Source organism: Pyxicephalus adspersus, chromosome 3, assembly GCF_032062135.1.
Source record: "Pyxicephalus adspersus chromosome 3, UCB_Pads_2.0, whole genome shotgun sequence".
NCBI classification, from domain to species: Eukaryota; Metazoa; Chordata; class Amphibia; order Anura; family Pyxicephalidae; genus Pyxicephalus; species Pyxicephalus adspersus.
Genome location: NC_092860.1, coordinates 52561551 through 52585564, shown reverse-complemented (window position 1 = coordinate 52585564; position 24014 = coordinate 52561551). Strand labels below are relative to the sequence as shown.

Sequence of the window (24014 nt, the reverse complement as noted above, 5' to 3'; positions counted from 1 at the left end):
CTGCTTTTAAAAAAATAGAAGGCTAAGAAGCTTCTCAGGCGCTGGTAGCCAGTGTCTTGAATATATATATAAAATATGTATACCGAAATCATTTCGACAGTTCTTCCATATCTCTCATTGCACTCAGATGTGCCACCCTTATACCCCTGCAGGTCAGTACTTGCCACCATAAAGGACTGAGGTCTCCTGCATGATCTTCAGCCCAGACAAAAATCAAAGCTGCTTATGCAATAAATGTCTTATGGGCTTGAAATGTTGCACAATCCAGTTTATGATATGTTGGTGAGCAGGTGCAGACACCTCGGTACTAAAGACAGCCGTAGTCCGCAGTTGTCAGAAGGACCTGTGGTTCATGGAAAGGTAGCACTGTTTCTACATTATGGGTTACTATAGGATGTCTGGAAAAGGACCCCATGTAAATGCCTTACCTACCTTCAGGCAGCTGCCTGTTTCACTGAAGTGCTAGCGGCGTGTTTCGTGACTGTTGACACTTTGAGTTTGTTCCCTAACTGGAACACTTTAAAAAAAAAAAAAAAAACTGTTTCAAAGCTATGCTGATGCTTAAGCTAAACAAATACTCTACAAAAGCTTGCTGTATTCACTCTTTCTAATAAGCCAATGAAGCTCTAGTGAACAAGGCTTTAGGGCTTGTTGTTCCTATTGGTGTTTTGTGGAAATGAATGAATTACCCCAGCACATACGGGGGCACATAAAACAAGCATATGGGGAACATACCCCAAGTCAGAGGTCTGTTGGAGTCCCTATGTTTACTTCCTTGTCATTTACTAGCTGTCACACAGTGTCTTCCAGCATCTGTGGGCACATTTACACCATAATGCATGTGTTGGATAAATTATGTTTTGTTCCTTTAATTAGGTTTATCTTTAAAGGTAAAGTACAGAATAATTTGCTGCTAAAATGCTGCTTGCAGCTAATGTTTCCAAGTCACTGCAGTGTAAAACATTGGTGAGAACAGCCTAGCTTGAAATTTACTTTCTAATGTACAAAAGGTACAACATGCACCCAGCGTGACCCAATCCTGAATATGCATAAATGTATGGAACAGATAAGCGTAATAGTTTACATTTCTCTTAACCACGAGGTTGATTGTGTGCAGTCAGGTAGTTTACAGGACAGCAACTTTCAGAGGTCAGGTGACCTATGACCCTAAATGAACAAAGTAAAAAAAGAATAAATATACATTTACAAAGCTATATATTTTGAAAAAAAAAGATGAATTTGAAAATTTGTAGGGTTACTTAACCCAACACACATTACCAGGGAGATATTGCTGACCTCATTGTGGTGAATTTAGAACCAGGCAAGCTGCATATTATCAAGAACCAGATCAGGAATGGCAGTTTACATAATCTGTTTTATATGCACCACAACAGTATGGGTGAGCATTAAATGTGATGATGCTGTGATATATATCAAATGTTCTGTGGTCATTTTTGGGAAGGGGGAGGATTGACTGAGGGTGCAGAAATCATTGAGTTGAAGAATGTTTTGTTTCTTCTAAAAGACCTCTTTAAATAATCTGTAAACCTATAAAAATCAGCGTATGTGTAGCTGGCATTAGCCATCATCTCAGTTTGGCAATGTCTTAGAGAGTTCATGGAGCAGTCAGTGCAATCCAGTGGAATCCTGCAATTGTTAGAAGTTAGTGCTGGTGAATCTACACAGGTTTTGGTCACTTTTCATGTGATTGTAAGATGGTTTGCAGTGTTGGAGGACAGTGACCAGCACAGTAATTAGTGGGGTCACATCATTCCACAAGTTTGATCAGTCACTCATTGTAGCATCCTAATGACACACATAAAGGGGGATCGCTGTGTCTGCCATGTTCTCATACACACAATTTGGGTCCAGATTATCTGGAACAGGCCAGGCCAGTCTTATAAATTACAGCAGATGTCACTTCCTTGTGGAAACGCCTTGTTGGATTTTTAACTCTCGAGTTGCCGGGTGTCTTTGGGGGTCACGTGCTAGAGGAGCCAATAATGGCAGCAAGTGCTTAGAGCATAATGGGCTCATGTTGGGAGGTCATTGGAGTTGAGATTTTTGTTTCCTATCCCCCGTTTGGAATAGTTTGTTACACGTGTGTGTTGTGGCGATGTGTATGTCGTGCTTTCACTTTATAAATAAAGTTGTGTAGGTAAAGCCGGGGATCCGTGATGTATATGTAGTGAGAAGAATAAAACCATTGGGTAGTTTGTGTGAAGTTCCGGTGCCAGTCTTATTGTTGTCCGGTGTTCCTGTATGGGCTTGTTCCGGTGGGTGGGAGGAGGAGAGTGTTCCTGCAGCCTGTGCTCTGCCCCCATGTTTCCCGGGCACACTTACACGCTGAACTTCCCCACACACCCGGACACAGGCCGCTGTTTCCTTTAAGAGTCCGCTCCCCTCACCCTGTTTGGGGTCTGGAGGATTAAAGAGCCGGCTGCGCATGCGCGACAGGAGGCGGCTGGAGCCTCCATGTGTAAGAGGCGCATTATTTGGCAACGTGAGCAGAGGCCAGGACTACCGGGGATCCGTGTGTGCAGGACCCGGCGTAAGAGGCCTCCACCCGGCCTGGCCCATCCCGCCCAGCCGGCTACACTGTAAGTTCGGGTGCTGGAAGAGGGGAGCGGGAAGTTTGTGTGTCTGGCTGGAATCCTATGTAAAAAGTTATAGTATTATTTTATTTAATGAGTCACAGATTCTCCTCCTCGCAGGTGGGGGAGGGGTGGCGAGGATTCATTAGCTGCCACTTACTAATTATCACTCTTCTCTCCTCACACCGATTTTCGCCTTCTTTCACACCTATTCGATGGAATTGCGGATACCCTAAGACATCATTTATGTGAAGAATCTTTTAAGTTGATCGCCGATTAGGTGACGATTACATCTTGTAATTGTTAGTTCTCTTCCGGTTATCCTATTAAGAGTGGGGGATGGGTGAGCGGGTCAGCTGTCCCCCTCCCCCTTTCCACCTTTAATCTCGCATCAACTCCATCGGTGAAAGACTCCACGTTGCTCGGTACAAAGCCCCGGGCCGGAAGGGGTTAAAAGGTGGTGGGTGGCGCTGGTGGCAGCGGCAGATGATTCCTCGGGGAGGTGGTGGGGTCCAGGGACTTTGTAGCTTCATAATGTCTGATTTCCATCGGCTGCTCCTCCACTGTACAGCAGAAGTTTTATATGATGGCCTGAGGAGAAGGGTTATCAGTGGGGTGCACCTCCTCACCCTGTATACCCCACACTGTGTGGGCACATCGGCCCTCCCTGCCCATACACTGCTTATTGCCTCTGCCCTGTTGGCACTGAAGGATTTGTGATGATAGGAGTGGTCTTATCTGATCTATGGGGCTTTATCTGACACACTGGTCAATATTTAGGTGGAATGGGAGGGGGATTAGAGATTCTGCTCTATGTATTTTATGAGATCCTCATCCACACCTGCTAGCCCTGTTTCCATACAGACTTCACTGTCATAATACCAGTTCCTCCTCCTCCATTTTTTCATTTTCCCTTTCTGCCCTTCCTGCTGTGAAAGGTGCATCAGGCCCAGGGGAAGCTTCAGCCCCTTGTCTTCCTCTATTATCAATAGGACTAGCACACCAATTCTTACTATGTAACATGTTTATCCTTCTGTGTACACAATAGACTTGGGACAACTTCACTTGTTTTTACTTTGGGAGGCAGCTTGTCCAGGCTGTGACTACCATGTTCAGGTATTTTATTAGTTTTGCATGAAGTTTGACAACCCAATGACTTCTCTATCCCCTTCCAGTCAATAAACTGCAGAGAGTTGTGTTCTTATCCCAGTGTTGCCCAAAAGTAGGAAATGGCCCAGATTTTACAGCAGCCTTCTTTGAAGCACCACTTATTTTAAGTATTCAGACATGGAAAGTTTACAGTTCCTAAGTTTGCATTGGTACAATTTTTTTTTAAAAATACTTTTTAGAGTTGTTATTCAAATGTAGTGTTTAATAGGAGCTCTTTGTGGTGATAACCATTATGACCATTAATAACTCTTTAAAAGCTTGCTAACTTTGTATTCACATAAGCTGGCTTTATTTTACAGGCTGCTCTCTTGACACAAAACAAGGTGATTGCAGTGTCCTTCAGTTTAATCATATACAGGAAGTCAGCTGCACATAAGACAAGCATTTTGCTACATAAAACTTACTTTAGTTTACATGGTTCTAAGCTTTTACTCATTTGTCTTTCCATGTAGGCTACCCAAGCTGATCTACATCATTTTCCCCTCTAATGGTTACAGTGGAGTTTTAGGGTCCTCTCAGCCTCTGCTCTTCTTTCAGGAATTGCCATTGGTGACATCTCTTTCTGAAGATAATAGTTTGGAGATGTTATAAGCTTGAGTTTTCTGACTCGCTAAACCAGGACAAAAATTTTACCGTGGTGGAGCAGAAAGAATTTTTAAAGCACCACATATATATGTGCTTTGGGACAGTAACTTTGTTTTGAAGCCAATATTGGCACAACTGGGCAACTAGTATTTTCTGATGCAAACATCAGCTATATCTTAGGTTTTGTAGCCTACTATAATATTCTGAAATGAGGTATGGGATTTCCCAGTGGGAACTATTCATCATATTAATATACATTTGTGTGTGTGCCTTATACACACTTTTCACATATGTACAACCAAGGGATGGTGTTAAGGAATACTATGGTGGAGATTACAGATTACTTGTCATTTTATACTACCATTTTCTGTCCACATTTTATGATGTGTGTATGTATACTGTTAGAATTTTATAAGTATGGGGTCATATCCGAACAGTCTTGTATAAAGATTTCCTAGCTTGAAGTGAAATGTGTGTAGCTCTTATCTTACTGTAGAAGGGAGCATAAAATAAGAATGATTAAATATAGCATGATCACTATTCTCCAGCTTGAGCACACAAGGTGTGGGTGTTGTGAGAAAGTCATACTTTGTGAAACAGGTGGTGTTGTCATGGGATGCTCTTCTAGCAAAGCCAACGTCGACAATGGGTACCAATAACATGGGGTACACTCTGTTTTTACTTTTCCTAAAACTGGATGCAGGGAAGAGTTTGAGAAGTTTAGTGTTGGCATACACAGCAGATGTAGGCGTGAAAATATAGTTACAGTAGTAACTGAGATACAAATGTTGCCTTTTTTTTAAAGCAGGTAAGTTAATAGTCCTAAATCTGTGGCAGTAAAAAAAAAAAACAAACAAAAAAAAAATACATGACAGTCTGTCTTTTAGTTGCATGCCAAGAACAAACGTGTTGTAAACGAGTTTCAGGATTCCTTCTCTTTATACCTGTTCTAGGTCAGCAACACAGCACTGAAGTCTTAGCTTGTCAGCCAGAAATCTGGTAATCTCAAAAGTAGATGTTAGTAGTGCTAGCCTCCAATATTCTCCCATTATGGCAGTCTTAAAGGGAACTGGTCAAGTAGCTAATAAGTTGAAAAGACACATTTATTGCAGGGGAAGAGGTATACTCACCTCTCGAGGGCTTTGACTCCTCTCCAATCAAGCACTGCAGCCTCTGCTAGTCCTTTGTTTTCAATACTTCTGGAGTATCAGATGCCTGTGACTCCAAACCTCTTCTGCAATGTTGGTGACTGGAGGAGGCTCAAGTGCTGGAGCAGCAGGGCAATATAGAAATCACTGGCTTCTGCAGCAGTGTGTGTACAATTTATTCTCTGGCAGTGAACAGGCTGCTTTATTAGGTACTTGGTTGGACCACCTATGCCTTCAGAACTGCCCTAAATTTCTTGTGGCATAGATTCTGGAAACATTCCTCAGGGATTTTAGTCCATATTCACTTGCAGACTTGTCAGCTGAATATCCATGGTGTGAATCTCCTGTTCCATCACATCCCAAAGGTACTCTGTTGGGTTGGTGTCTGGCAATTGTGAAGGCCATCTGAGTACAGTGAATTCATTGTCATAGTAAAAAAAAAAAAACAATCCATGATGATCTGAGCGTTGTGATACGGTGTGCTATCTTTCTGGATGTAGCCATTGGGAGATGGATGGAGAGGTGAGGTTGTTGTGTGTTGTACAGTGTTAGCTTGGGCCAGATGTGCTTTGGCTTTGTGTCCATGTGTTAAAACTATAAAATTGAGTATTTTTTCTTCTTTCTGCGTAATTTGTATATACATTTTATATGGACATCTAGGTAATACAGCAGCACAATCTCATTGGCAGCTGTATAGAACAGTGTATTGCATGTTATCTTGGCATAACTATTATTATTAGACACTATTTAGCGCCATTATATTATGCAGCGCTGTACAAAGTCCATAGTTGTCACTAACTGTTCCTCAAAGAGCTCACAATCTAATGTCCCTACCATAGTCATATGTCATCAATGTAGTCCAAGGTCATTTTTTTTTTTTTTGGGGGGGGAAGCCAATAGATAGTGTCCTGGCCTAGATTCGAACCTGGGACCGGAGTGCTAACTCCTGAGCCACCGCTATGCGTGGAATCTGTATGTTTTATCCTCTGCTATAAAAGTGCTTCCCAGTCTGTTGCTTAGATACCACATTTAAGTTCTCAACTTTCTTTTTAAATGTGTTTTCAATTTTTCTTTACATGTTTGCTCTTGTGCCCAACCAGCTACGTGGGAGAATGGACTTCAAGCTAATAAAGGTTGTGCAAACTCTAAACTGATAATTAATCTGTTGCACACTTCCTTTAAAAAAAAAAAAAAAGCCATGGAACCCAGGGCAGTGCTGATGGAATAGCTACTGATTGGTAGGAAGTAAGAGCAGCTCTTAGGTGTGTGGTTTTTTTTTTTTTTTTTTTGCTGATGGAATAGCTACTGATTGGTAGGAAGTAAGAGCAGCTCTTAGGTGTGTGGTTTTTTTTTTTTTTTTTCTCGCTCCCCTGTGATCTGGACTCAAGTATGTCTCCTTACAGGAGTTCTTGTGACTCATGCTTACTCACAGTATTGATTCCAGACACAGCCAGTCAACATGTATTTTCAGTAGTTCATCAATGGCAGTGTCCTCCACATTTCTCTGAATTTAGGTTAGGTAAGCAATTGGGCTTCTTCCACCTCCCTATATCACAACAGGACACAGTAGCTAGAGAGGTTCATGCATGCATAAGACACAGCCTAAAGTGTGGTATGCTGAACATTAGGTAGTAAAGATCTGTTTGGTAAGTATTTGTTCTCTTTTTAAAATACTGCATTTTTTCTTATCGTTTTTTGGTAGTGGCAGCCACTTAAATGCTCCTTAAGGCAGTGCTGATCAAAATTAAAACTGTACTACAAACATGGAGGCTACCATTGTGGAGCACCTTGATATTTTAGTTGCCTGTGTACCTTTTTACATTTGCTAGGAATCGCTGACCTAGTGTAGTAATACAGATTAGGTAACCTATGACATGTCTAATTAAGGGGGTAAGTGATTCAGGTGGTACTGAAGCCAGTCATTTAACATGCCAGACAGGCAAACCAAATTTTCAAAAAGGTGCAGGCTGACAGGGTTTCTTTGACATTTGAACCTGAGACTATTCTGTATTTTTTTCCATCTGTCAAAGGATTTGCAATTTTAGTCCGAAGGTTTGTCCGCTGGTCAAGTAACATTGCTCTCCTATTTTCTGGTTTGACAACAGTTTTTTTTTTCTTTCCTGTCTTCTCCTTGATCCCAGCACAGGGGGTGTCGATTCACTGTCTGTTAAAGTGGCATGAGAATAGCTGAGCGGGGACAATGAATTGCTTATTCAGCACCTACTTGTGTAACCTGTCTGGAATGGAATCCTTTATTGGGAAAAATAGAGAAGTATATATGGATTCCAGTTGTAAATTTAGCTGTTTGCTTTGAAATTTTTACTTAGGCCTTCTTGCTCACGTGGGGTTTCTGAATTGAACAATATTTGCTCCTCTTTGGCTTGAATACACCTATGAAAGCATTTATGTGTTAAATAGGTGCTGTTGCCGCCTTGAAATACCAAGCAGTAGTAGATCACCTCTGAACTGTAGAACAGCACCTGAATGTTTTATAGTAAATGTTGTCAACCATAACAAGTGGTATTGGCAGGACCACTTTGTAGAAATCAGGCTTTTATTCTTGGTAAGCTGCAATTCGTTGATTACATGTGTTTTAGTAATTTCAAGCCAATATGTTTGTGGTAACGGTTTATTGGATGAGATTTAAGCATCTTATAGGAAAGGAACACCTTTAGGGTGTAGGAACTGTAATGAAAGCTTTTCATAGTTCAGTGTACCTGTAGGTCGAACAGTCTGAAGAAGTATGTAGGGCATTCCTGTACAAGTCTGTGGGAATGCAATATCCATTTGAAGCATGTCAAATGCTGGTCCGAAGTAGGTCAGATTCTGGTTAAATTCGCTGTTATGTTAGAAGTATGGTGGTATTCCAGTTCAGCAGTGTCAAAAACACCAGCCAAGATCCACACGTGTTCAAACAGCAGTAAATGTAGGAAGGTATGGTCAGCCAGAAACCTTTTTATCCATCTATGCATGTTCCTGGAAGGAATCTCCTGAAAGCCAGACCATTGAGCATGATGTCTTAAGATCCTCTTTAGGCTTGTTTGAAATTCCCATGCATTCCAATGGGCTAATCTACACCAGGACGTTTCCTTGAGGCACGTTTATGTGCGTTATCTATAAGGTTGCTTGCAAAGTTTAAAAAATTAAAACACAGGGTAAACGCTTCCATTGATTTCAATGGGGCGTTTTCCCGTGTTTATAAACACTTGAAACGTAAACCCAGGAAAATGCGGCATAGATGTTTTCCAGCGTTTTAAAGGCAAGCTTTAAACCGCTAATAAAACGCAAAAGGGACGTTTACATGCATTTTTAAAAACGTCTGTGTAGACCCAAGTCTCGGTTATTAAAATTATTTACTAGCTTTAGTATGTTAATGCAATTTCAAAAGTTCTTTTTAATGTTATTCTGAAACTTTTGATACAATACTTTGCATTCCTGTTATTCAGGTTCTGGCAAGGCAACAGGTTGAGTTGTGCTTCTTATCACTCTGTTACACAGGCCTCCATTGGAGACCACAGTTGACCATTTTAAAACACAACATGCCTCCTGGTCCACTGTTTTGGCACTAAAAAACCTTCCCTGAGAACTGTCATGCAGGTTATGCTGAAATCAGGGGTTGCAGAAGGTTTGTAGCAGATGCAACAAAGAAAGAACTGTTTAAGAAACTGTACCATGCTTTTACTTGGGTCAGATGTTTGGTAATTGTATAGTACCTTAGTGTGTCTTTTCCTGCAGCCCTTCCAAAGATACTGAAATATGGATTTCTCAGTCAGTATTTGTGTATGTGACTGTCCCCATACAACTATGAATTATGTTTTTGGATACTACAAGATAGAATGTGAGCTTCTGTGTTCTCCTAATACCGTTAAGTGTGGCCACTAATGTGGTTCAGAGTGGCTGTGTTATGGGGTTGGTTGTGGGTGGTAGAGGTAGATTTTATTGTGGGTTTCTTTGTGTACTTAGGGGGATTGATGGTGCTAGATCCCTAAAGCTTTTTTTTTTTTTCAACAAATGGTGTGGAGATAATGGTGATGTGCAGGGTTTAAACATTAGGCTGGTGGCTACTGCAAACCAGAATTCTCTTCTAAGGCCACAACCTAAAACTGCAACTGAAAGTGTAAATGCAGAACCCCCCCGCAAATGTTGGGGCTCACAATTGAACTAATAATATTCCAGAAGGTGTCTTCATCTTTTTTTTTTATGTAGAACTTGTGCTGTATGCAGGTTAATAAATTATCTGGTATTTCAGGTAAGGGATTCCGTATGGGTCAAGCTGATTGGCGGGTATCTGTGATTGGCTGCTGTACCTTATGTTAGACACTGGAAAGTTGGTATTATTCTCATACTAACCTAAATAGGATTCCCTAGCCCTGTAAATGTATATTGTACTTTCAAAAACTGATTATCTGGTTTTCAGGCTCTTTAAATGTTTATTATTGTACTATGTAGGTGATGTCTATTGCGTGAGTTTATCAAAAGCACAGAAACCTTAGTAGAAATGTTTATTGTATGTAATGGTATATATTAGAGAATGTCTGTCTTCCCACAGCTTTCTGGTCTTACAGAAGTGGTTAATTCATTCTTCTCCTGTTCTTGCTTCCTGTGTGTGTAACTTTTTGCAGCTGATATTTGTCACTGTTGTAATTTGACTTTAAGTAAATATCTCTAGTTTTACAAACTGAAAAGGTGAGTAAATAATTTGCTCATATGACACTTATTTTAGGTATTGCCGTGCATTGTATTGTCCACTTTGTATATGGAATTAGTATCCTGTGGCCATAGATCATCTTATTGGTAGGTATGGTGCACATAACCGTACAGATGGCTTGCTTTTATAAATCCCAAATAAACCGTTTTGTAGTATTGTAGTGGCTGAAGGAATACCTGATGGATAATTTCATATCGCAAAGTATCCAAAACAAAATGCTGCTATGACTATAGATTGGGGTCAGGTAACTTCCAAGTTGGTCTTACTGTCCCTGGACACGTTCTTTCCAACATAGATTTGTAACAAAACTTTAACCTTGAAATGCTTGTTATGGCAGAACCAGGGCCTTTGAATAAAAATGATTTTTTTGATGGTGTAGGTTAAAGAAATACAGTTTGTGTTCCTAGTGGCCTCCTTTAATGACTGAAACAACAAGTTGTCTTGCCCTGTTTCTGCATGACTTTATATAGTGTCATGCTCATTAAAATGTTGCATCCCATTGGAAGGAAAAGATTTCCTGCTGATATAGAATGATAAAAGATCCTTTGATCCATCTGGTAAAATACCTTTTAGGTACTTTGTAGCTTCAGGTAAGTTTAACCCTTTTTCTCCCTCGTAGTCAGCTGATGTAAAGAGGAATGAATATTTCTTCCTGTGCACTCCTGAGAATATTTTTCTGATAAGTCAGGTCAGGGGGGAGGTGAGGGTTTAACTCCTCGGCCGCCAGGTACTCAAAAATTTCACTTTGTCTTCTGCAGCAGTGCAGTCCCTTGTCGCTTGTCAACCTTCTACAAACTTCCTCCTCCCCCAAATCCAGCTGCTGCTGGGTGCATTCAGTACCCCACCCCCTGCCTTTACCCATCCCCCACACCCACCCTGGCCCGTCTGTCTGCACTGTCACTTCCTGGACACGCTGGGCCTGGCCTGTATAAAGGCAGAGGATGCTGGGTAACTTGAAAACTATGTGTTGGTGAAGATCACATGAGCATTTCACTCTGCATTTCCTTTGTTATCCACATTACATGGAACAGGTATAATACCTTTCCCTTTTCACTTGCAGCACTCTGTTCGCACCAAGGAATTGATGCAGTTGGTACCAAGCCCCGGTGTGTTATGGTTTACCCTACAGAGAACAAAATGTCAGGGATGCACTGCATCAGTCTTGGGGCTGTAAATAGGTCATGTGCATTCACTTCACAAAACACTGCATCTTCTGAACCAAGTACTCAGAAAACTGGAGCTTTAGCTGATCAAGTTGTATTTATACCACCTTAACTAATCCAGTAAAAATACAAACTTTATAAACTGCTGTATATAAGATTTATTTTGCTAGGCAGTAAATTGAACATAACCTTAAATTATATAATAAAAAAAACTATGATTTAAAATCTGTCAGCCAGGTCTGATTATTGTGATATCCAAGTGTGTGAAAACGATATTGCTGTAATGTATATGCAAATTACTCAAAAGTAACCGGTCTGCTTCTGCGCCTAATGCAAATATTTATTTATCTTTTAAATATGTTTAATGCTTTTACAGACCTCTGGTACTAGCATATACTGCTTTGTAATGGGGTACAATACAGTTGTAAATCATGTGCTCGGATCTGCAGTATAGCTCATTTAATACTCACAGCAGCATATATTCTGTTTTTTCTGTACTTTGTGAGTTGTAGCAGGTCACAGGATGTCCAGCTGCAGATGAAGGTATTGTCAGTGGGAGTACTGTGACCTGTGAGTAGTAGTAAATACCTGAAAATTTACACTTGCACATTGGTTACATTTTTTTTATGCCACATAATGTCAGGTTGGCCTAAAAGTTGATAGACGGCCCAATACCACCTAATAAAGTTCTGCTGACACATTTGCTCATCTTTGTAACTGACAGTTCGTTCTTCTCTCTTCAGGGACACAATAAATCCTGTACAGTACTTTCTTGTTATACCGCCACCTACAGGATAAATGAGCAAATAACACTAAAAATATCCAAAGAAAGTTATCCTCCTTATAAGTCCCAGTGTAGCTTCCTTTCTCCTAGCAGGACTGAGGCCTATGCCATGTCAGCTCTGCTGTGTAAAAACTTTTTTTTTTTTTTCTTGAAGAAGTTATTTCAGTCAAAACTCATTTCGGGGCTTTTTTTTTTCAGTTGAGTTGTCAATGTACCTGTCCTATCCAGACCTTGTTGTGCAACATAGGAACAACTTTGAGTAATGCAGCCGTCTAGATCCCATTTTCCTACTAGTTTGGCATGGAGTTCTTACAGGTACAGAACTATTCGTATTGCTATGCTTGACCGGTCTCTCAATTTTGCAAAATGTCTGTTCTTAGGATCATGAGGGCATTGCACTGGCTCAAAATTTCCTGTTGGTTCTGTTGGCCCTTCTGGTTGATGGATTGTTTCAAATCGTGGAACCCAGTTACTATAGGTTTTATCTCGGTTTCTGGCGGATCGTAACTGTAAAGTCTCAAATGAGCCTCTTCACGGTTGTAAATGAAAAAATATTGCACATACTCCCTGTTTTTAAGCTTCACAAGAATGCAAAACCAATGTTTTATTTCTGGAATGCCTCTGTTGGATACCTTTCCAACAAAGGAAAACCTGTAGTCAAAAGCAACAAGTGTTACCCCTACATTTGACTGTATGTATAGTCTGCTCCTTTCCCTAAATCGGTCGTTTCATTGCGAAGGTTCTTGCATGCTGCGCCTTCTCATTGCATACAGGAGGGTTGTACAGAGTGTCAGTGGGTACAAAACACTGGAACACAAGGCATTTTATGTTTATATAATCTTTTTGCGTGCAGGACCCCACCAAATCTAATTCGTAATAACATCTGAAGTGCACCCTTCCCGGGGGTTGGCATAAGAAATGCATCTATAAACCTGTAAGAGTATTTGTCAGTATGAGCACCTAAATCCTGTACAATTACACTGCATACAAGTTAAATTCATACCACTCATGTAGGCTCTTTTAAAATGTTCTATCTGTCTTCAAACATCCCTGCATATGGGAACTGATCTTTTATTTGCTTGGGCATAATCTCTTGGGTTGCAGGAGACCATTGGTGCCCAACCTGTGGCCTTTTGTCACTGTTCAGCCCTCTGGACCTTGCAGGCAGAGGTCAGTATTTATGCAAGCCAGTGAAGGAAAACTATTCTTTAGAATATCTTCTAGTAGTTATTGGCTTTTCCATCTTTCTTTTATATATAATGTTCTATACATTGTGATCTTGCTGAGAGAAATATCAATTGAAGGAAGTATTTGGTGGTTTTAGGGAGCAGATGTGTGGAGCGTTTATTTGTAATGTTTGGATAACTGATCACTAATGGTCTTGTTTACCATTTCTGTGGTCTAAAGATCTCCTAAAACATAGTCTCTGACCTTCTGCTGGTTCCATGTCTTTATTCGGACAGCTTTTCTGTACCGTTAGTCAGTTTTTTGTTTTTTTAAATTTATTATACTAAGGCTGCGTACACACACTAGATTAAATGGGTGTGATAGTCCTGTGTAAAAATAAATAATATAGTGTGTGTATATAGTTGTCCCATGACATTGTTCATAGGTCTGGTCTGGTGTATTAATGAACTACAACCTGCAATGTACTTTCCTATTGAGGGGAACACATTGGGGTACCTTACGTTTTGTCCTTCCCTATCTTGTCTATAAAACTGAACAGTTCTGTGTGTACAGCTCTCGTTCCTTCTAATTTTGCTGGAAACTTGGGACCTTTTACTAATAAAACCTAATGTTTGTTGGTCTGAAATGGCCTGACATAGAGCTGTAACAAGTTTTATTCTTTTACTTTACTCTAAATTCAGTCCGGCGAATTCAAAGAAATAAAACCCTAATAAAAAGACATTAATATTAAATGACCATAGACCTGACATTATGTAGGCTTTGTAGACTTGAATCTGAACAGTTGTCTTTTAAGAAAACTAAAATCTCTATATTTATGGCCAATGTTAATGCCACTTTTTATTTTGTAGACAAAACGAAATTTGTTTTTTTAATGTTAAAATTCAAATATTTTACATTTATATGGCTATGATTATTTGCAATTTTTGGTAACTGCCAACAAACTTTTTGAAACTGGTATAGTCTCCCAACTAAACCATCCGATCCGGTTGTAGCTCTTCCACATGGCCAACTAGGGGCCATATAGAGTAGAAGCTACTGCTATGTGTTGTGTGACTGAAATATGCCAATATTGAATTAATATGTGTGCTAGCTCTCCTAATGTACAGGTTTTAAAATACCTTCAGGGAATTCGATATGTACATGAATTGCTCCTTAACCGTGTTCCAATCTGACATGGGTCCTGTTAATGCATGGCATTTTTAATTGTTGCATATTTGCAGGAATATATAGTGTGAACAATGGTGTAATAGAAGGGGAAAACGCAAAGCTGTAGCTGCCTATCAAGACTACCAGAGGTTACACTGCCTGCTTTGTAGCATATTGTAGTGTTTCAACCTGATCAAGGTCAGACCTTAAGTGTATACTTTGTAAATCATCACAAGGTTGCACGGCTGATCATGTTTTAAAATTTAGTTAAGGCTTTTTGAAGTCTTCAGAATTTCCTGAAACATTCCTGTAGTACATTACAAGGACTATAAGCCTTTTTTAGTCAACAAAGTATTCCCCATAGTACCATACCCTCTTTGCTGTGCTTCACAGATGGAATAAAACCTCACAACATTGTCAGATGGTTGTTGCTGGAAACCATTGTTTGTGGTAATTTCCAGTTCTCTAGTTCTGGACATGGACATACAAGCGACACTCCGCTGTGCTCTCCTCCCCAGGAGTGCACACTGGTTGTTACTGATTGGTTGTTTATCAATGGCAGATTGATGAATGATGTTTGATATGCACGCTGTTCATCTTAAGCAAGAATCAACTGACCTGTGCGTAGCTTCTGTTGGTTGCAGGTAAGCAATGTTTACACAATATAGAATGTTAAACATTGTTTAACAATTATTTTATTTTTGTTTTTTTTTGTTTTTTCCCCCGATATGTTTTTACTTTCGCGACTCCAGGTAATAGCAGTGCTGGTGTTACTTCCATTTTAAAACTTGGCTTTGACTTTAGAGGGGCCAATTCTTAACAGTACTTTTGTAACACTTTTGATCTGCACAACTTTTTATCCAAGTCTTTTAATTGGGGTATATTTCACTTTTAAAGAAGAACTATATATAAGAAGTGAAAAATTGCTGCAGGCTAGTGTGAGGTGAGCTGATCCTAAAGGAAAAAAAACTAACTGGCATGTAAGTTTATAATAATGCAAATGGGAGGACAGATCCTGTCTCTTCTACAATATACAATAAGCTGCCACTTCATTTTTATTTTTTTTATCTAATTACTACAAATAGTCTAATAGTTTTGGTGAGCAGTAAAGGGATAAGAATAAGTGGGGGGTGGAGGGCTACCCTCTGGTATGTAACTTGTTACCCTGTGTTAAACTGTTTGTACTTGTACTTTAAATTAAGGCTAAAAGTGGGTAACGGGTTCTGACATTCATCTTGCCTTTAATAAGAAAAGCTTGTTGCCTGAATGCCATGATTGTTTGTAATGGCTCCAATACTTTGTGCATGCTTTTTTTCAGGTGGGGTCCAATTTGGCATTCGAGACACTTATTTTTAGGAGACGCTCTGCATTTTTCTGTGTGGGGTTTTTAAAGAAGTTAGCAGTCCTCTTGTGTTGTTTCTTTGGGCATGATATACCAACATTGTCTTAAATGCAACCTTTTTTTCAATTGTGATAAATCTTGCATATAGGGCCTGGATGATTCTGATGCAATTATGCAGTTAGTTGGTGAAATTTGGCTGCCCATATGTTGACAATGTCTGCACATCATTGTATTTCCTCTGTATAGCCACAATTACGTATACATATCATGTAAAGAGCTTGTCCAAGGATATGAGTTTGAAAACCAGGTTGTTTTTGTTAACACATCATATCCCAATTTACAACCAAAGGCACCTGTAGAACAGTCTTACAAAGTCCTAAATTATCTGATGTACAAACCCCCCAAAAACCTGAGTCAAATCCTCCATTTGAGTCTCGCATGTTCCTCCACCTTGGGACTGCAGCCCATAGTGGGAGGCTTTAAGCTACAGGGGTAAAGGGTTTCTAATGACATTGGTCACTCATACATATTGTGGTAAATCTCCCCAATAGTGAATCTGCAATAATAACTAGACTGAAGTTCTTACCCTTCCACACTCTCTATTCTAAATTTAACAAAAATAAATGCTTATAAATACTTACACTGAGATATGATGTAAGCTGACATTACTGATCTGGTTCTATAATATCCAGGTTGTCTGGTTGGTGTTCTGATCACTGACCCAGAATGAGAATACAGCTCAGGTGTTCAGTACTTATCTGAATGATTGTTCCAGGTGTGTGACCCAAAACATTAGCTTTATATCCCGGCAATGAGAAAATTTTTTAATATGGCAGCTCATATCATCTCTCTGCTAGGTCCACATAAATATTTAAGTGTTTAGATGGGTTAGAACCCCGATGTGTCCCCAATGGTCAGATATGACCTCCTGTTTGTCATTGTGACCATTGTTACAGGTGGGGAAAAAGCCAGACTCTTCAGGCTGTATCTCCAACCTGCTGGCTTTATCTGTTTCACATAAACACAAAATGTGTGTTTTGTAGGTTTGAGTGGTGTTTTTAAATATATATTTTTTTCTGGAAAGTTTTAAAGTTAGTAAAAATGTTTATCAGAATTCATACTGTATGCTCTAAAATGCTTTTTGCACTTTATTCAAAGTTTTTTTTTTTTTTTTTTTTTTTTTTAATATCACAATGTTACAATTTTTTTTAAACACTTGCTTTATTGCTTGAAAACCAATTTACAGTAGTGTCCTGATTGTGTGTGTTCTTCTAAAACGGATATCATTCCCTTGGTTTCATTGTGTAACTTGAACTTATTGCCTGGAATTAAGCTGTGTGTTTTTTTCCCCTCTTCTTGTGAGACATTGAGATTTATGCAGGAGGATTTTATTTTAGGTGAGAAAAATGCAGGAACTTTTTAAGTAGAGCAGTTTGCTTCCCGTGCAGCAATTAAGATGACCAGTAAGGGTTAATGACTTCCATTTTACTCTGTAACACCGTTAATGGACATATCAGTGAATGACACCAAAATGGCAGAGCTTAACCCATTGTTTTCCTGCAGACAGCTGTAAACTGGCCGATCCTCAAGAGCTGGTGTGTTGCTGCGTCCTTTTCGTCTCACTGCTCCCGCTGCTGGCTTCACACTGCAAATTCCTCTTCCTTGCAGTTTTATTTATTCATCCCTTCTGCTGTCTGAGGGAGCAGTCTTCCTACATTCCTCATTTACACCATTTCAAAGATTGGCACATTTTGGGTAAATGGCATTGAACCTTTTTTTTATATAGTATACTTCTATTAAAACTTCAATGTACAACCCCAATTTCAGTACACTTTCATCATTGGCTTGATATTGATGCAATCTAAGGTTTCAACGATGTAATCATTACACTAGTTCCACATGGTTGGTACAATGCTTACATAAAGTGGCTTTTCCTGATTTAGCAAGATTTTAAATCCAGTTTGTTTTACTACAAAATAACTTTTCCTAAATAGAGTTTTCTTTAGTTCATATTGTTTCTGTTCTCTTCCATCACTTAGTGTGTTTTAGAATTAGAAAGGTGCAACCTTTTGTATGTGAGCAATGCAGGGACAGCCATTCTGTATATGGGTGTAGTCAATATATCAATGAGCAGGACATATTTTCAATGCAAAGTAGTTTGCTTTCTAAACTTAGGGTGTTTATGTGGGGATAGATATATTCTATGTCCAGAAATATTTTATTGGAGGTTTTAAATTTTGTGTACCGTTCAGGAAGTCTTTGGGTAAGGAATGAAGCAGAAACCTGTTTTTTTTTTTTATATACTCATTAGAGCTTTTGTAAATATTTTGAAATTCCTTGATCCAACTGATTATTGGGTTGTCATTATAAGGCTTGTGCACTGGTTTCAATTTTGTTTTGTGGATGTGTTGTTAAAACTAGTTGATCCTACTGTATCCCACAGTAAGGTGAGACAGATTTCCTGTTTTGGTATTTTAGCTCCCTGTTTTACCACCACTTTTTGAGGAGCAGAATAATAGGTGCACTTTATTGGTGACAGGACCTGCAGCTTATACATACATTTTGCTACGAACTCCTGCTATTCTGTATGGGCAAAAGAACTGAAGAACATCCTAAACCGCATAAACTAAAATATCTATTCTTGCCGGTGGTGTCGTTTCAAGTGAACCTATGACATTGCCCTGCATGGCCAAAGCACATTCTCTTTAGGGTAGCTTAACACCTATATATGTGTTACACCTTGCACTATATATACATGTTGATTATTTCAAATGTGCCTCAATGTGCATGCAGATTCACATGGAAAGAAATTAAGTAACCACCCAAAAACAGTCAGGTGTTTACTGTGAAAAGGGCCAGGTGGTGTGCCTGGGTAAAGGGGCTGGGGAGAACACTGGATGTACCTAAAACCATGTGGAATAATACACACATGTATGAATGGGCCCTAAGGGCAGGCTGTTTAGGTTAGTGATGAACAGTAATTCACTGAAGAAAGAGAAGTTAAGTAAATATCTATTATCTGCTTTTTGAGTACTTCTAATGCAAAATGCTGATGTTTCTGGATCAGGGAAGAACCAATTGACATTTTTTGTAGGATTATTTTTTAATGCCTAGAACTGGCAAGTAAGCAGATAAAGCAGACATATATCCTAAGTCAGAAGGAGCAGAGTATGTCCTGACCCTGGCCTCTCAAAAAATATGGTTGTCCCTTATATATTTAAGGAAATTACTGATTTTTCTCTGAATAATATAATATGTTGCATTTAAAATCTGTGCTGAGTTGGAACCTGAAACTACCCATGACTCAGATCTGTTTGAAAGAAAAGGTACAGGTTTACAGATAGTTGCAAAAACACTTATGAGTCCACTGCAGTGCTACATTGTAGGCAGAAAAATTAATACAACCTTTGTCAAGATGCATTGCTGCCCCCAGGGATGGGTGTGGTAGTGATTTGAGTACATGTCTCCTAACAATCACATGACCCCTTCTTGGTTAACTCCTTCAAGAATAGGATGGGTGGGGTGTGGATTTGTCTGCCTGTATATCTGTGTGTGTGTGTGTATATGTGTATATATATATATGTATGTATATGTGTATAACAGGTTCTAGCATTATTCATGGAGTTGTTCAGGATTAATTGATGTGATGAGTGGTTTCAGGAAAATTTAAAAGGTTAGATGTTCCAGTCTAGGGGACCCTCTAGCAACACTTGTTAAAAATTGTGACTTGGGTTTTTTATACAAATATTTACACCAACCATGATCTTGGGGGTATGTATGGTAATGGCAGGGGATGAAAACTGTTTGAGTCTGATTGATCAATCTATTCTAACATCAGGGGTATTTCAATAATTCCAGTTAAAAGATATGTATGACTTGACTGACTGTAATAAGCAGTACTTATAATAAGCGGCTGGAACCACCGATCTCAGGCTAGCACTTTTAGCTGGGATAGACCTACTTGCTAGTCAGTAGTCCTTCTGGGGAAACTGCATGACCAATATAAACTAGAAAGCAAATTCACAGCTTTCACAATTGCATGAAATATCGCTCTCCTGAATTTTCGGTATTGCTAATAAAATAGTAACAATTGTAACCGTCTCTGCTTGTGCTTTGGTGGCTGGAGGAGTCAAAGCCTAAATTAGCAACGCTAAAGTAAACTTGTGCTGAAACATGTTGGCTGCCATTCTTATATCCAAAAAGCGCTAGTTAGTTGCCTGTCTGACATGTCGATCTGGTGGCTTCATCCCTTAAATCACAGAACATTCAGTTTGGGAGTTCTGACTTTTCTCATCTGCTTTTTGGTGCTTTGATTTAGAAAGTCTTGCAGTCAGAGACAGCCTGGCAACTGGCACTTTCAGAAACTCCACGTGAGCCTTTATTTCAGTGCAGGGTTTTGTCCATCTTTCCCTGTAGTGTGCGAATGTATACATGTTTATATGTGCAAATAGGGGTGAAAGGAAACATTGTCATCAGAAACTTATTGTCTCTTTCTAGACTGATGCTCCCTTGGACTCTGTACTGGAATGCCAGGCACAGCAGGCCAGCATTGAAGTGGGGTGGGGGTTAGGGGGAAGTGGGTGAGGCGGGTGTTGGTGTCACCACAAGGGGTTAACGCCACTTGCAGTTCTTGTTGTCTGGAACCAGTTCAGGCCGGTTTTCCAGAAAGTGCTTTTGTGTCTCCAGCAGCATCCTGGGAAAATGAGAGGTCACGTGGGGACTTGATGTCACAACATAATACCACCTGGGGTCTGCTATACCCTTTTGGAATCTAATGCAAACGTAATCTGGCATGAGAAATGTAAAACCCTGATCAGGGCAGATAGGTATTTTCTGTAATCAAGGTGTCCACATCCGTGTTGACAAACTTTGGTCATAAAAATGAGGAAGACAGCAGATCTCTGTTTATGGTGCGTGAGGGGAAAATGTGACAGAACTTCATATTACTGTATTTAAATCCCATGTAACTTAAAATCCCTGCTAAACACTGAATCATAAATATCCTGAGTCTCCATACCTCTCTGGGCATTGGAGAACTTCTTTTCTTTTGTTTTGACATCCTTTTATTTTTTGCACTGTGTAAGGTTTATACAGACATAATTTAGATTTTATGTTTGTATGTACCTTTTTGGCCTTGACATCTGTAATCTACAAAGGGTTCTTTTTTCCTAAATGATACAGGATTCATTCTGTATGCAGCATCTGCATTGTAGTAATGTGTGTATGTCTTCTATATTTGCAGACCTTCACTATGGCAGATGAAACATGCCGGACACGTAGCCAGAAAAGGGCTTTGGAAAGAGAGGTGACACAAAATGACATAGACAATAAGAAAATAAAACTGGAGAAAGGACTTTTAGATGGGGATCTAATGATAAAGACCGAGTCTGGCAAAGTTCCTGGCCTGCTGAAAAGCGGAGAGGTGAAAGCAACTATTAAAGTGGAGGTACCAACTGGGGACGAACCAATGGATATGAGCACTTCAAAAAGGTATCCATAGAACACAATGGGAATCCTTTTTTTTTTCTTTTCTTTTTTTAATATGTACCATGGGTAACATTTTTTTGGAGGTCCATTTTTGTTGTGTTCAGGTAAAGTTGGTGGTTTTTGTTTAAAATGTAAACAATGATGATTTCTCTTGGGTATTTGCTAACCTTTGTGGGGTCTGTTCCTATCATGTATACATTTTACAAATGATTATATAAAAGGTTATTTTATTAGACAAAAGTTAAAACTGTGCATCGGGCCATAATACTTGTTGCATTCACATAGGAAGAGTAACTTGTAAAAAGGATTGTACAGACTCTCTTCTCTGCATGGACAGATAAGTGGCTTTGCTAATTTTCAGACTTTGCCAGCTGAGGTTTGGCCAGAAAACCTGTTTAGGATAAGATTTATACATTGAATTCAATACTCTTTTCCTATAGAAAATCTCCTTCCAAGTTCTTATGCAATTTTGTTTAGAATAGTGGCTATTGTAAAAAAAAAAAAAAAAGATTTGAAGAGCGAACATTCCTTGTTACTCTACAACAATTTTTTTTTTTTTGGTGGTGGTGTTTGGGGGTTCTTTACTTGTTTTGCCTTAAATGAAGTATAAATGGGTTTGTCTTGGTTACAGTTTTGTTTGTTTGGGGTTGGGGGAGGGGGGGTTTCTTTACAACTGCAAAACAAAAGCACTTAACAAACTTTAGTCTTCTGGTTATCCACTGATAACACAGATAACACGTACAATTGTTTTAATTAGTGATTTATTTTATTAGGGCTTTTTGTCTGTCAATCTGGGTGGAAAAATCAGATTTTTTTTTCACATTCCCAGTAATACTTGGCAATTGGCGTGTGTAACATGTAGGTATCCATACCATCATGCAGGATTAAAGACATTTTACCTGAAAAATTAAGATGCTCTTGATTTCTCATATCAGACTGAAGAACTGTTGGGTTCTATGGTCACTAAGCAAGGAGCTTATAATTAAACAATCTCTTCACCGCTGGAGAAATTGATTCTCTGGTAGCTAAGTGATATATAAAAAAAATGCAGCGTTTTTTGTCAAATAGCAAAAAAAAAAAAAAAAAAAAAGTTATTGCCTTTGTAGGGCTCTAAGGTAAGTCAGCTGTAAAACATTATTTGAGAAAAGCAGTAGACTAATATGCATTAGAAAGCCTTCTCTGGCACTTTTGGAGCCCTGAATCCCAAGGAACTCTTGTATAAAAATATTCAGTGCTTCTTGCTATGTCAAGTGCGGACTTGCTCCCTCCTATCTGTTTTTTATTCTCCAGTAATGGAGCAAATTATAGCTCTGCAGGGATGTATTGTAATTGATGCATCCCAGGTGCAGTGGAGAACTGATATGCATTTTATCATTGTACTATATGTGTATTTAAACAGTCTGCAATAAAAAGAAAAACCTGCCAATAATTTGACCGTCAGCACTGTAGTACTGTAAAAAAAATCTGACTCCCCCCCCCCCCCCCCCCCCCCCCCCCCCAACAACCCCTGGAGTATTTGTTCCCAGATAAACACTCTACAGGTATAGATGGTAACAAATATTTTTTTTTATTTTTTGGGTTTACACATTTGTGTGGACTTACTGCCACCTAGTGGTTTATAGGTATATGGTTTTTAAGTGGTGATTCAGAGAACATTGAAACCAAAGCAGCAGGCAGTATAACATCCAGCGAGCTAGCATTTGCCAATCAATTCTCCACAATGGCAACCCCCTCCTCTCATCTGTTATCAGCAAAACTCCTGGTTTTAGTTTTTATTTTTATTACACTGCTGCTGTGTTTCATTGCACATTGCAGCATGGCTCATCACCAGTGTTTGTATTGGTTCTCCTTCTATATGTGTTCTTTGGCAATGAGTGTCACCTATGATGCAGGGCATGAACAAATTGGTATATGCTTGCCATGACCTCCCTGGTACTGCGTAGGCAGTGTGGAAATTGGAGATGTGCAAGCATGGAGATAAAATGTCTCCACCTTAACCACTGATGAGTAAAGGAAAAGTGCACTGAGAACAGATCATTGTTTGGGGTTTTTTTTTTTTTTTTTTCTCTTTAACTATGTTTTTGTGGACAACTCTCTGAAGGGGATATATTCCCTCACTAAGCTGTATTTCTGTGTTTATATTGGAAAGAATGCAAGTGTGGTGTGACTGAAGTTTTTTTGTAAACCTTAGCACTTTAACCCAAAATGTTTAACTATCCTTACCCAGGTTATTGTACAGGGCTTTTGATGCATTTGTTGGTTAACTATGTTCCTATATTAACTAATATGTTTCTTGATTCAGTGACATGAAGAGGGAAAAAAGAGTTCCATCTCCTGATGTTATTGTGTTATCTGATAACGAACCTTCCAGTCCACGGATGAATGGTTTATCTAGGCAAAATAAGGAGCCACATTCTGAAACCTTTTTGGTGAGTAGACTGCATCTTTTCTTTGTTAAAAGAACATGTACTTTGCCGTATCTGTCTTCTTGCTGGTACACTTGGTTTCTCAGATTAGCATTTCATGTTGAAACCCAGAGGTTGCTAGGGTCTTATTTAGCAATTAGTAATATCCTACCTTTGTATATGTATTCACTGGTGCAATTATCTTTTTATATGTAACTGGTGTAATTTATCCCATTTACAACTAATATATATTCATTATTCTCACTGACCTCCATGCTATTGTGCCTTGAGCTG

At 39.2% G+C, this 24014-nt stretch overlaps 1 protein-coding gene across 5 annotated transcripts in view; it reads left to right on the top strand.

Annotated features, from left to right (window-relative positions):
• The window catches only part of GATAD2A (GATA zinc finger domain containing 2A), a 38782-nt gene that overhangs the window by 6469 nt on the left and 8299 nt on the right, over positions 1-24014 (top strand). For 2 of the 5 annotated variants that reach the window (XM_072404601.1, XM_072404598.1), the window contains exons 1-3: positions 2460-2600; positions 21071-21318; positions 23618-23744. In XM_072404601.1, the coding sequence (XP_072260702.1) occupies positions 21080-21318; positions 23618-23744 (366 nt within the window). In that variant the 5' untranslated portion in view covers positions 2460-2600; positions 21071-21079. Of the gene's footprint in view, positions 1-2459; positions 2601-3692; positions 3711-15019; positions 15131-21070; positions 21319-23617; positions 23745-24014 lie in introns of those variants that run through there. The other 3 variants (XM_072404600.1, XM_072404599.1, XM_072404602.1) reach the window with 3 other exon arrangements.